The sequence below is a fragment of the Belonocnema kinseyi genome, chromosome 5, assembly GCF_010883055.1.
Source record: "Belonocnema kinseyi isolate 2016_QV_RU_SX_M_011 chromosome 5, B_treatae_v1, whole genome shotgun sequence".
In the NCBI taxonomy this organism is placed as follows: Eukaryota; Metazoa; Arthropoda; class Insecta; order Hymenoptera; family Cynipidae; genus Belonocnema; species Belonocnema kinseyi.
Genome location: NC_046661.1, coordinates 76,308,272 through 76,322,334, shown reverse-complemented (window position 1 = coordinate 76,322,334; position 14,063 = coordinate 76,308,272). Strand labels below are relative to the sequence as shown.

Sequence of the window (14,063 nt, the reverse complement as noted above, 5' to 3'; positions counted from 1 at the left end):
GCTTTCGCATTACTTCAGGGGGGTGCCGTTCTTTAGCCTTGCCCCAGCCTTCTTCTTTTTTGCCACCTTGGCCTTGTCCTATATTTCTGGGCTTCTTGTCGGACCTGCCCAGATGATCGGTCCGGGGCTTCTCTTCTTTTGTGGCGCAGAGGTAGCACTGCGGCGTACTCTCGCATGCTAACCCTTCTGCTAACTCCACGAAAGCCCTCAGATTGCCTCTGTAGGGTCTTTTCGTGAGACTAACCTACAGCTCTCCCACATAATTGTTTCCGAAGTGGCTTCTCATGGCTGCTTCGACCTCTCCTACGCCTGTTGAGGTGTCCAAGCCTGAGACCTCGACCTCCACCCGAGAGACGAGCTCGCGCACGCTACCCCCTTTCTTTACAGCTCCTCTTATGGCCGCCGTAAACTCGGCTCTGCCCTTTCCTGAAGGTCCTAGTTCCACAAAGACCTCTCCGTTTCTGGTTTGCCTAACCCCCTTGATTTTCACATCAAGGGCGTCAGGGCTAACCCTTTGTTTGAGGACCTTTAGAACCTCGGCATAGGTCAGACCCTTGGCCGGTTTGATTGTGGAAGCAAGCTTCTCTTCTCTCTCGTTCTTGTTTGGAGTCGAGGTTGCGGGTCCTGAAGCGTTTGCGGTCCTCGGCTTACTACGCCTTTGCTTGGAGGAACCAGCCTCCATGGGACTCAGGGTGCTCCTGTGCCGATATTGCACCAGTAGCGACGATCAGTACTGGGCCAATTGTAAAACAGTATGATGCCAACCGTTCGTTGAACTCTTGTTTCAGTATTTTACCAGTAATACGTATCAGTACTGCAAAAGTAGTATATCAGTATCACGCCAAACCGTAGACAGAACACCTGTGCCTATATTACACCAGTAATAAAAGTTAGTACGGGGCTAGTTGTAAACCAGTATGTTGCCAACCGCTGGTTGAACACTTGTGTCAGTATTTTACCAATAATATGTATCAGTAAGACGCCAGTAGTCGACCCAGTATCACACCAACCGTTGGCGGAACTCCTGTGCTGGTACTGCACCAGCGGCGACGGTCAGTACTGGGCCAGTTGTAAACCAGTATGATGCCAGCCGTTCGTTGAACTCTTGTTTCAATATTTCACCAGTAATAAGTATCAGGACTACAAAAATAGTATATCAGTATCACGCCAACCGTTGGCGGAACACATGTGCCCATATTACACCAGTAATAAAGATCAGTACGGGACCAGTTGTAAACCGGTATAATGACAACCATTGGTTGACCTCTTGTGCCAATTTGTTACCAGTAATATGTATCAGTACTGCGCCAGTAGATTACCAGTATCACGCCAACCGTTGGCGGAACTTCTCTGCCGGTATTTCATAAAAGGTGACGGTCAGTACGTGGACAAGTGTGAACCAGTATGGCGCCAACCGTTGGTGGAATTCCTGCGTCGGTATTCTACCAGTAATGACAGTCAGTACTGAGCCAGTAGTAAACCAGTATTATGCCGATGGTTGGCACAGTACTAACAGACAGTACTGTTATTTATTCTGAATTACAACTGGCGTTGTACTGCGTCGATTGTGAACTCTGGCTAATATCAGACTTTTCCCCCTAGGTATTTTAAAAGATTCGAAGGATATTTCAAAGGATTTTAATAACATTTAGAGATTTCAAAGGATTTTAAGCATTTGAGGGTTCTTAAAAAGATAACAAGGATTTTTCAAGAGATTTAAAAGAATAAAAATAATTTCCAAGCATGTTAATGATCTTAAGGGATTTGAATGAGATGAACCTCTTTTTAATTCCTTTAGATTATTACGACATTTTATAAGATTATAATCTATTTTAAAAGTTTTGTTCACAAACAATGAGGGATTTCATTGATTTAAAGAGATTTTAAAATATTTTTTGCAATTCATTCGAATTTCCTTGCAATTCGCCCTCAATTCTTATTAAGTTCTCCTGGAATCTCTTAAATTCTTTTGAATTATTTGGAATCTTGTTTCATTTTTTTAATTTACTTGAATTCTTCTAAATTAACTTAATTAAATCAAATTCTTCTTAGTGCTTTTACATATTTTTAAACTTATGTAAAGCTTCCTGAATTGAATACATTCGTTCACATTTTGAAATCATTTTAAATCCACTTGAATCTTTATGAATTTCATCGCATTCCACTAATTTATTCAAATTCCTCTAATTTACTCCGATTTTAATGAAAGCAGTAGAATTGTTTTTCTTATTAATTGCATCGAATCATTTTGAATTTTTTTAAATTCAAAAGAACGTTAGTCATTTTTTGAGTTTAAAAGGTCAGTTTTTACTTTTTTCATACAGATGAGATTCTAGTAGCTGTGAGAATAATAATTAAAAATGTATCAAATTAGTCAGGGAAAATCCAGGAAATGTCAGGAAATTTTGAAAATGAAGTTTTTCAGCCACCCTTATAACGCCTTCTGCCCGTACAAATTCTTTTATGAATAGTTTCCATGCTGACTTTAAGATTTATGATATTCATCTATTTAAAAAAATTGACTTTTCAGCTCCAAATATTTTATCGTGAATGAAATATTATAGCTTACTTAAATTCATCTTTGATCGTGCTTCTTCCTACTTCTGTATGAACCATTTCTTGCACTGACACAATGGCCTTTTCGATTTCGGTTACACATTCCACACTATGCCTTTTTAAGGATGCAGTAACAACTTCCAAATATTCTACAATTGAACAATTTTTTCAGTATGTTTAACATCAAAAATGTTAAGTTAATTTTTTCGATAATTACCAGGAAAGTCTGCTTTTGCATATACGGGAGCACTGCTGGCTAGCGCACCCTGAATATATATGAATATATTATAAAACATAAATATTATAAACTAGTTGTGAATTCGATCTCGATTGTCTTCAGAAGCACTTTGCTTTCTGTTAGCAAATTATTTGCTTTCTCATAGAGAAAGAATTGGTGATTTTCTAAATAATAGACAAACTCAAGTTTTCATTTTAATCAATGACAAATATAAGTAATACAAAAAATATAATTACAACAACAAATCAGAAAAAACAAATTTTGTATTTAAAATGGTAATTTTTCGAGCTCGAAAAGGAGAGGGAATTAAACAAATAATACGAACATTTTAAAAATATATAATTAATACTATTACAATCCCTATAACTGTCTGTCAGAGTTATTTCATTTGAAAATTTATAATCAAAACGTATTTTCTATTCATAAACCAAATTTGATTTATGTCGATGACAAAAGTTTTTCTGTTTATAAAAGATGTTTCAAATATTACGATTGATAATAGATTTCTTACTCTTCAATGGAGTATATTAATATTATCAAAGAATCATTTCAGTTATTACATCAATTTTGAATTATGTCAATGAAAAAAATGTGATTATAAAAAACCGTTTTTCAACTATTATGCATTACCATAGCCTACTTACTTTTTAATACAATGTATCAATATTATAAATCAATCAATTCGTCTCGATTCAAAACATCTTTTTCTATCATGCGATCAACTTAAATTTATAAAAGGAGAAAACAAATGGCCATAACTTCCACACTATTTCATAAAATGTATGAATATTATAGGTCAATTGTTTCGTCTCGAACTAAGGAATCTTTCATGTTCTTGCATCGACTTTGAATTATGTAAGTGGATAAAGTTTGAATATAAAAAGCCAATTGTTAAAATATTATAAAGAGTCTAAAAAAGTGAAATAAATATTTTTAGAAATTCTTCGGACAGTTTCAAGATGTTAGTGGTAAACATAAGTCTTCTGAATTTCATTAATTTATATGCAATCGTTTTTAAGTTATCGTGCTCATAAAAAGTGACATCCACACATGCACACCTCCTCCTCGTTTCAAAAATTTTACCATTAAAAAGCTTCCTGTATGAGGAAGCAAAACAGGTCAGTGAATAGCAGTAGATGGCATATGAAATGCAAAGATAAGAAAAAGGACGTGAGAAAGGAATGAAGAAGTTAGAGAAAAGGGAAAAGTAGTTCAGAAGAATATAGGAGGAAAAGGGAGTATGCTGGGTAGTGAGGCCAAAAGGCCTTCTTCTCTCATAATGTTCAGTCATCCTCCACCGCTCATAACCTAATACCGGCCATTAGCAAGTATGAAATAACCATACTCTCCAATCTTTTTTAACCTTCTTTTTCCTAATTGCTATGTCCGTTTCATTACCTCTGCCGCCTTTCTTATTCTTTCTGATGTATGAGCTCTGTGTTTTCCATTTAGTTACAAAGTATGTGCCAAGTATTTAAACTCCTTTACTTCTTCTAACTTCACTCCCTTCTATCTGCCATTCCATTAGTTCTTTCTTTCCCCTCCTTTTCTAAACTTCATTGTATTTGTCTTTTCTATATTATATTATCATTTTATCGTACGCGTACGCCAGTATATACATCTTTCCTTTTCCTATCCTAACTTTACTGCATCCTTTTCTCATCATTTGTTCTTCTAAAGAATTCTGGAATAGAAGGTTGCTCAGAGAACATCCTTGCCTTGCTCCTCTCACTAAAAAAAAATCTTTTCTTAACCATGCTTGATTCGATAGCTTTGTCTTTTTTTTGTAAACTTCTTGTTTCAATCTATCTGAGAAAATAGTTTCATTGTCTTAATAAAATGTAGGTATCAGCATCACTTTCCGATATCTTTAACCTCCTTTCCTTTAGCTTTGTTCACTATGAGTAACTCTACTCCTTCTTTGCATACCTATGGTCGTCTTTATCCTCTACACACTCTACTGCAAATTATTCATGCCCATTTCTTTAGTTCTGTCCCCACACCTGGACTATTTATTCCCTTGCATCCACTTCCTCCTTTCATTCCTTACCACATCTTCCTCCTTTTCCTTTTCCGTCCTCTTCCCTATGTAGTATCTTTCAAACATTTTCTTTCGTCCTAGCCTTCTTCGCCTCTTCTTTCAAACTTTTATTTTCCTCCTCTTCCTTTCCTTCCTTGAACCTTCTCTTTCCCATACCCCATACTTGGCCCATTACTTTACTCGCACATTCAATTCTTTTCCTTACCTGCAGCTCGTTTCCCCCGTCTGCCTCAAACCAAAAACCTAGATAACAGAACTCCACAATTTCCACTTTTTGTCCGTTCATCTTCCAAACGTAATTTATTTTGCTTTTTCTATTTCTGAAACACATCACCTTTGTCTTATCTACGTTCACCGTCAACTCTTTTGTTCTCACATACACTTCGAGGATTCTCATCATTAGGTTCATCCCCTTCTCATCATCTGCTAATAGAACTACATCGTCCGCGTATACTAAATAGTAACGGCCTCAAAGGGCACCCTTGCCTTAGACCTCGGATTGTCCAGAAAACCTACCCTTTTTTCTTTCCTACTTTCACCCTAATCCTGGTTTCAGTAAAAGTTTCCTTTATCCTCTCCAATAACTTTTCCTCTACACCTCTCTCTTTCATTGCCTGCCATAGTAATTTTCTATTTACTGCGTCAAACGCTGCTTTGAAATCTTCTCCCGTCGCCTTGTTTCTTTTTAACCTATTTATTGCCTCATCCACTTCTTCTCTTGTTATCTCGTTCCCTTCCTCCATTTCTCCTTGGACTATCCTACACTTTTCCCCTTTCATCTTATTTTGCTCTCCCCCTAGTAGACCCTTAAAATAATCCTTCCATTCCTCCATTTCTACTTCTTCGTTAACGCCCTTCATTTCCCCTCTATCCCTATTTATCACATCCCACACCCTACCTTCCATGATCGCTTTTTCTACCTCTGCTTTATATTCTTCCTTTCCCCTCTGTCTTTTTATTTCCAGCATCTTCTCATGTTCTTTTTTCCTCCTGTTATACTCCTCCTTCTCTATTTCCCCTCTTCTCCATTTGCTCACACACTCTTTTATTCTCTCTTTACTCTCCCAGCGTTCCTCGTCCCACCAGCATCTCTTTCCCCCTACTCTTTCTTCATTAGTACCCAGCTCATCCTTTACCTTTTCAGTGGACCCCTTCAACCTTTCAATTAACGAGTCTATTTCCTCCTCTTTTTCATACCTAACCTTCTCCTTTTCCATCTTTGTTTAAACTCTTTTAATTTATCTAACCCCCAGATTCCCATTTTTGTGTTTCGTTCGCACCCTTTTTTCTTTCTCCCTCTGCCGCTTACTGACGCCTCTTCTTAGTGTAACTATGACCGGGAAGTGCTCGGACCCTATCTCATTCCCTACCTTCATACTCCCTATCATATGCCGCATTCTTTCTTCATCCAAGATGTAGTCTATTACTGTTGCTCCCTTTCCTATGAATGTAATCTCCCCTTCCTCATCTCCTTTTATATTGCCATTGAATATAAACCATCCTGTTTCTCCTATCATGTCTAGTAACTTCCTCCCCTCCCCGTCCGTCTCTCTATGTTTGGAGTTCCTTATAAATGCCTCCTTTTCTCCGCCCCATAACCCTTCCCCTTGTTCGCCAGTCCATGCATTTAAGTCCCCTCCTATTGAAACCAATTCTTCCTTCTTTTCCTCCATCCACCTCCTTATTACTCTCCAGCCTTCCTCATCCCCTCTTCTTCTGTATACACACACCACTGCTATTTCTACTTTCCCAATTAGGGCCTTTTTCAAGAAAGATTGGAGAATGAGGGTCTGGTTGTTTGATGCGTTGGTGTGGGCGGTATTGTGTTATGGTGTGGAGATCTGGGGATGGAAGGAACATAGGAAAGTAGAGAGCATGCATGAGCGATTCCTGAGGTGGGTGATGGGGGTTAGCTGGAGTTGCCCAGGATATATGTTAAAAGAAGAGTTAGGAAGAGAAAATATGGTTACTGGACAAATTAAGAGAGAATGGAGGTTTGAAGAGAAGCTAAAAAGGGGGGAGGGAAGTAAAATTGCACAAGAATGTTTCGGCGAAATTCGGAACAATGAAGCGAGAGGTAATGTGGGAAATTTAAAATGGGAGGAAGAAAGGAGAAAAATGAGAAGGGTGTGTAATATTCGAGAAGGGGTTATGGAGTGGCAGGACATAGAGTTAGAGCTATTGGTTAAACAAGGAGAAGAGAGATGGACAAAGATTATGTAGAGAGTATGTGGATACGAAATGGAGTCATGGGCACATGTATCAGAGAGATGTACAGGAGAGGAAGAGGGACAGTTGAGCGTGAATGATTGTGTAAGATGTATCTTGGATGGCAGTGGACAGGGAGTGATGTGGATGAAGAAATTGGATGAACTGAGGGAAAGCAAGGGAGTAGGGCAGAGCCAAATGGTTGATCCTGAAAAGGGACAGTAAAAAACGAAAATTGTTTTCAATATCGTGGAAAATGCATTTTTTTATGGCAAGAGGAAACGGAAGCCCTGGAAGCTCGCTCATTTTAGGAATTAACATCACTACTGTTACTATTGTTTAGCCTACGTAATGCGAAAGAGTAGAATATAAGTAGTAGTTAAGTTAGACTCAGGATGGAATTGTAAATATATGTACAGGGAGCGGAGGCCCTCAAACCCGCAAAAGGGAGAGATTAAATACATACATACATACATAAATATTTGTTTAAATTTATCTGTACTTTAAGTATGGAAAAGAAAACAATAATTGATTTGGTATAAAGATTCTAAACTCGTTCAAACCTTAAAAATTTTCAGATTTTAACGTTAAAAATTAAACAGTTTCAATTTGAGAGTCTTAGTGATTAAAAAAAAGTAAATGTCTGATAGAATCTTTATGAACTATTTTCATCTTTAAAACAACTTCTCAATGATATATTCGTAATTAAAGGCTTTTATTAAATTTGAGATATTATTTCATTCTAAAATATTCAATTTTTAATCAATTGAATTTGAACATTTTAAATTAAGAAAACGATTAATTTTTTAATATTTAGCATTATATGACTGCTTATGTAAGACAACTAAATTTAAACCAAATATTTGACAGTGAAAAATTTTAATTTTAATGATTGTTATTGAAAAAATTGGAATGTGTAAGTGAATTTTTTGAATTTTGATGCATAAACAACGTTTGAACACTTACTATTTGGAGAAAAAATACGAGTAATTTAAAAAGATATTTAGAAGTTTTGAAAAGATTAAAAATTATTTTAAGACATGACATTATTTCCAATACTTAAATTGAAGTCTGTGTACCGACAATATTTGGATAATCGTACCGAAATTCTGATGTAAATAGTCAAAGCCTAAATTAAAACAAAATGTAGATTTTTTTAAGATTAAAAAAATATAGAACCTTCTTAAGAATTGTAAAAGGCTTAAAAGAATAAAAACATTATTTTAACAATTTTAAGATTTCTAGGAAAATTGAAAATGATTATTTATTTTGAAACATTATTATAAGAGAATATTTGAAAAGGTTTTAAGAGATTTTGAAATTTAAAAAAAAAAGCATATGGAAGATTTTAAGGAGATTTTTTCAAAATCCTCAGGATTTTCTGAAGATTGTAGGGAAAATTCGGTAGATATCTTTTAAAATTGTGTCCAATTGTTATTTATACATCAAGATTAATTTTTATTTAATTTGCAAGGGTGTCTAAAAATTGTAGACAAAATTCAATTCATTTGTAAAGATATTTAGAAGTTCTGAACAATTTTCAAAAAATATTAAATTTTTTAGTTTTAAGTTAGGTATACAGAAAAAATATTAAGAACAAAAAACAAGTAGCTCAAAATCAATTGAATTATTAGCTTTAAAAGTTTATTCGAGTCTTTTCAGAAGAAAATTGCAGTGTCATAACGTTAAGCTGTATTACTGAGTTGTAAAAATTGTTTGCAAATAATAAATATTTTCAATAGTTTTTCTTGTTTGTACCTAATATTAATGCATCTGATACAAACACATCCTTTATATCCCACATTATAATTTCTCACATTTCAAATTATTATTACGGCCAAAAATGGTGCAAGACGTAGCCAAAAGTAGCATTTAAGTGGCCAAAACTGCAGAAATTGAAGTTTTTTCAATTTTCTCATTTTTTCAATTTGTTAATACATTTTTGTATTAAGTGGCGGCTAAGATTCGTGAACGACGACCTCCAACAAATATGCTAAACCAGATACTTTTATATGAATTTTTTATTTGGAAGATAAAGGAAGTTGGCAAGAGAATGTGGTAAAAATTCTAGGGGAGGATGAAATGGGTGCGAGGAGTGGAAGAAGGATTTAGAGGGGGGATAGAGGGGCAAATGAGAAAAAATAAAAAAATGGAAAACTTGATGTAGATTATGTAATAGCATAAATAGATTAAGATGTAGAGGTCATGTAAATCCACAGGAGAAACATTATTAAAAAATAAAATGAGTAAATTAAAAATTTGGTTTTGAAAATGTTGACTTCAGCCTACCTGGACCAAATGGGGATATTTCAGTCGCATCCAAACTGCCATATTTCCAGCATAAGATCCCCCAAAAACAGTAACCATCGTGTTGTTAAGATTCCTTTCTTTCTTTATAAATTCTATAAAATATGCTACATCCGCTAATGCCTGATCCGCGTTTAAATATTTAAGATTTTCCGTACTAGTATCTCTAAAATATTATGAAATTTTAATGTATAAAGTCTTCTTATTAAATAATAGAAGGCTGTGACTATATGTTGCTAATATTATGATATTGTATGATTATTATTCCATTATTATGATTATAAAAGACTTATTATTTTCTCCCGGATACTTACTCAAAAGGCTTACTGTCGCCATAATAACGATGCTCTGTGTAATACATGAGCGCTCCATGTTCATCTCCAATTTTGTGCATTAATCCAGCATTTAGAAATCCTTCATTTATTTTCCACTCACCACCCAGCATTATTAAAATTGGTCCAGTCCCGTTAAAGTATTCATCGTTTTCCAAGAAGCGCTACGCAAGTAAATGTATTTAAAATTGTGATAAATATTTATTTCTGATAAATTGTGTTAATTATTTTTAGAGTATCAGTGACAATTTTCTCAATATAAATATTTTATACACAATGTTATCATTTTTGTTATTATCTTCCTATCCTATCTAAAAAAAAAAAAAAAATAGGTGGAACCAAAAATTATCGAAAATCTCGCACTCGTTGTTATTGTAAAATATTTTTTAATAACAAAAGAAGCAATTCTGTTCAATAGTATTTTATTAAATAATTTGAAAACGACAAAAGAATTCTATTCATAAGAAAAAGAATCAGAATATCTTAGTTTTGGAATTATGTAGACTGACTAATTGCAGACAAAATTTAGATTTTTTAAAGATTTTTTTCACCTAAATTGAATATAATATAAATTAATTTTTCATAAAACTATTCCAAAGAAAATATTTGAAAATATTTAAAAACATTTGAGATAAGTTCCTAAAATTTTGGAATAGAACTTGCAAAATTAGAATAGAATAGAATGCAAAATTCAAAACTTTTAGTTAAAAGTCGAGTAAGTTCAAGAGACACATTAAAGATGTGAAAATAATATCATAAAAAATAATCTAGATCTTTGAATATTTCGAGAAAAAAAAATGTAGAAACTTTTATTTTACAACATTGATTTAAAATAAATATTAAAAAATATTTTAAGGTATGCCAAAAGATCTCCAAATTTACCAAAGAAAGAATCTAAAAGATTTTAAGGCCATTTTTTTTAATTTTGCAGAATTTTTTCAAAGCTTTAGGAAAAATTCGGAACCTTTTAAAAAATAATTCGAATTTTACAAAGTTTCAAAAATAATTATAATTTGATGTGCCTCATATATTCAATACAAAATAAATTCTCAGCGATGTTAGGAAAATTACACTTGAATAACCTTGAAAACAAATAGATAAATCTAAAAAATAAATAGTGATTAAAAATTTGTACAACTGAAATTACTATTTTTAAACAAAAATTATACGACATCAAAGCAGATTTACAATTCTGAACAATTTTGTGTTATTTTCTTTTAGTATTTATCGTCAGAAAATAGGAATATTTCTAATAAAAAATAATTAGATTAAAAAAAAAGATGTATAATTGTTAAATAACTTTAAGTTATGTTGGTCCAATCCAACTTAAATTGGTATTTTCTAAACATAAATCTTTAGATTTAAATGTAATGATTTTTGTTTAAATTAATAATATATAAAGCTTGAAGAATTTAGGATTGTATTGGCATATTTTTTTATCGAAAATTTAAACTTTTATTCACAAATTCATTAAATTTCAAAGAAGATTCATAATTTTTTAACAACTTGAAGTATTTTAAGTTCCATGGACATTTTACATCGAAAATTTATACTTTAAAATCAAAATTGTCATAATTCGAACAAGTTTGGAATATTTTAACAATTTTGGATTATGTTAGTGTTTTTCGTCAAAAATTGGTATATCTTAATTCAAACAAAATTTCATAGAAAATCCATGAATTTGAACCTTTTAAGGTTATTTTGACGTTGCACGCCAGAAATTGGTATTTTAAAACAAAGATTATTATATTTTGAACTAGGATTAGGATCTTCTAACAACTTAATATTATGTTAATGCTTTTCGTTGAAAGTTGGCATTTATAATTCAACAAAATTTCAGAGACGATCCGTGAATTAAAAAAATTTAAGATTATTTGAATTTTCTAAAACAAAAATGATATTTAAAAACAAAAGTTATTATAGTTCGAAGAAGATTTGCAATTGGTGAACAATTGCAGGTTACATTAACGTTTTTTACAGAATATCGGTTATTTCACCTTAAATTAGCATTAAAAAACCATTGGCTGTAAATGTTATGATTTCTTATAAAAATACCAAAAAACTTACTAGCTTGGACACTTTTTGATTGTGTCAATGTTTAGATTAGAAGAAATATTTATAATTTGTCAAGAACTTAGTTTACAAAAAATGTTTCGCCTGAAATTAGTCTTTTAAAAAATCATTATATTTAAATCCAATGATTTTTGTTTGAAATAACAAAAAACAGACTAGCATGTCAAATTTTTGAAACGTGTTAGAGTTTTACATCGGAAATCGAATTTTTTATTAAACAATTATTCAAGTTCAAAAAATATTTATCAACTTTAACAATTTTAGGTTATTTTAGCGTTATACACCAAAAATTGGTACTTTGAAGCAAAGATCATTATAATTTAAGTAAGGTTTGGAATTTTTTTTAAATTTTAGATTATTTTTTACTTTTCGTAATAAATTGGTATTTGAAGAAAATAAAAAGAAGATTAATAAATTGGAACAATCTTAGGTTATCTTGGCGCCATACGCCAAAAATTGGCATATTGAAACAGAAACCCTTATAATTTAAACAGAATTTAGAATATTTCGACAATTTTTGATTATATTGGTAGAAAATGTAGCAAATTATTGGTATTTTTAAAAATAAATTTTTAGGTTTAAAAAAAATTAACAATTTTTCAATAACTTTAGGTTATGTTGGCGAATTTCATTTGAAATTTATATTTATTTCAAAATCATTAAATTTAGATCTAATTATATTGCTTTTAAAGAATAAAATTCACAAGTCATTAGATTTTAAAGAAGATTAATTGTTTTTGATCAGTTTAGGTTACTTTGTATTTCAAACTATTAAGGTTTACTACTTTTTAAAAACTTTAGATTATATTAAGATTTTTAATCCAAAGTAAGTAATAACTTATGTTAGGATTCTTCGTTGGAAATTAGTATTTCTGGTGAAAAGATGCCGAGAAATACTATTAAATAAAATAAATAAAAGATATACTTGTTAACGGGAATCTTATTATTGAACTATAATTATTATTTGAAATTAGGTATTTTTTAGAAAAGAAGAAAATAACTTGATATAATCACAATGTAAGACAGGTATGATTTTTTTTAAACATCCAGTCTCCTTTTTTACTGTTTAGAAATTTGAATTTTTTCAGCAAAATAAAAGTTTAATGATAATACATTTAACAATATTGATGGATTTTTCTATTGTAAAATTGCTTACCATTTTCCAAGTTCGATTATCTTGAATATGAAAATGATCCACTGATTGAGTTATCCATCTATGTTTTACTAAATTATTTTTTTTCCACTCTGATGATTCTGGTTCTTTCATACCCTCATAGAAAAACCCACGAAACCCGACACTTTCGACACAATAGACGACAGAAGTCAAAATTGCAATCAAATTGAACAAGTCCATTTTTTAAATTTCAATCTTATCACTGAAAATGACGGAAATTGATAGAAAGAATAAATGAAGACGGACGTGCTATTTCTATTTGTAAATCAAAATCTCGATCTCTTTATATCAATTCTGCTATGATTTGTTACCATAGATAATATGAATCGTTGTCTGACTCGTATGTTAAAAAAATATCATTAGTGATAGTATTCAATTTATCGACTTGATAAGCACTAATCTTTGATTATTAAATGCCAATGATACCAAAAGTCTTTCGGAATCTATAGGAATTTAGATTGGTCATTTAGATAAAAGGAAGAAAATGAAGCCTATTATCTTAATTTATTTTTCGTTTGGTTTCAGTATAAGAAATTTTTGTGAATAATATTTAGTTCTTAAAAATGTCACATTGCAGATTCTTTCGACAAATTTGCATCAGATTTTAATTTAGCATAATTTGGAATGTCTGTGTTGTACAATAATAGTTTCGAATATTAAAAATGATGTGAGTTCAAAAAATTGGTTTGGGAAACTAAGATTTACTTGCACATCTGGTGTCAAATAGAAGAAATACATTTTCTGCAGTTCATCTTCAATTCAGATAATTTATATTCAAACAGCCGCATTTTAATCTTGTAATACTTTTCATATAGAATCTGTTATAAACGGAATAAATCAGTATTTCAGATGCAAATTTAAATTTTTCAAATTTATTAATTTGTGTTAAACAAAAAAATGTCTGTTCTACTATAAAACATAATTTTTTAACAAAAAACTTGAATTTTTAACAAAATATTTACATTTTCAACATAATAGTTCAATTTTCAACCTATGAAGATAAATTCCGTCCAAAAAAGTGTCATAGCTTATAATTCAAGCAAAAAAGATAAAATACGTACAAAAAAATAATTTTAAAACCAAAAATACGTATTTTTAAAAAAACAGTTGAATTTGTAGCCAAAAGGGATAACT

The 14,063-nt window shown here is 31.7% G+C and overlaps 1 protein-coding gene across 1 annotated transcript in view; it reads right to left on the bottom strand.

The window, feature by feature from the left end:
• Positions 1–13,140, bottom strand: part of LOC117173059 (putative serine protease K12H4.7) — a 23,732-nt gene extending 10,592 nt beyond the window's left edge. The window contains exons 1-5 of the mRNA XM_033361434.1: positions 12,912–13,140; positions 9,665–9,846; positions 9,333–9,516; positions 2,774–2,822; positions 2,570–2,705 (exon numbers count right to left, since the gene is read on the bottom strand). Of these exons, the coding sequence (XP_033217325.1) occupies positions 2,570–2,705; positions 2,774–2,822; positions 9,333–9,516; positions 9,665–9,846; positions 12,912–13,109 (749 nt within the window). The 5' untranslated portion in view covers positions 13,110–13,140. The remainder of the gene's footprint in view (positions 1–2,569; positions 2,706–2,773; positions 2,823–9,332; positions 9,517–9,664; positions 9,847–12,911) is intronic.
• Between the last annotated feature and the right edge of the window lie 923 nt (positions 13,141–14,063).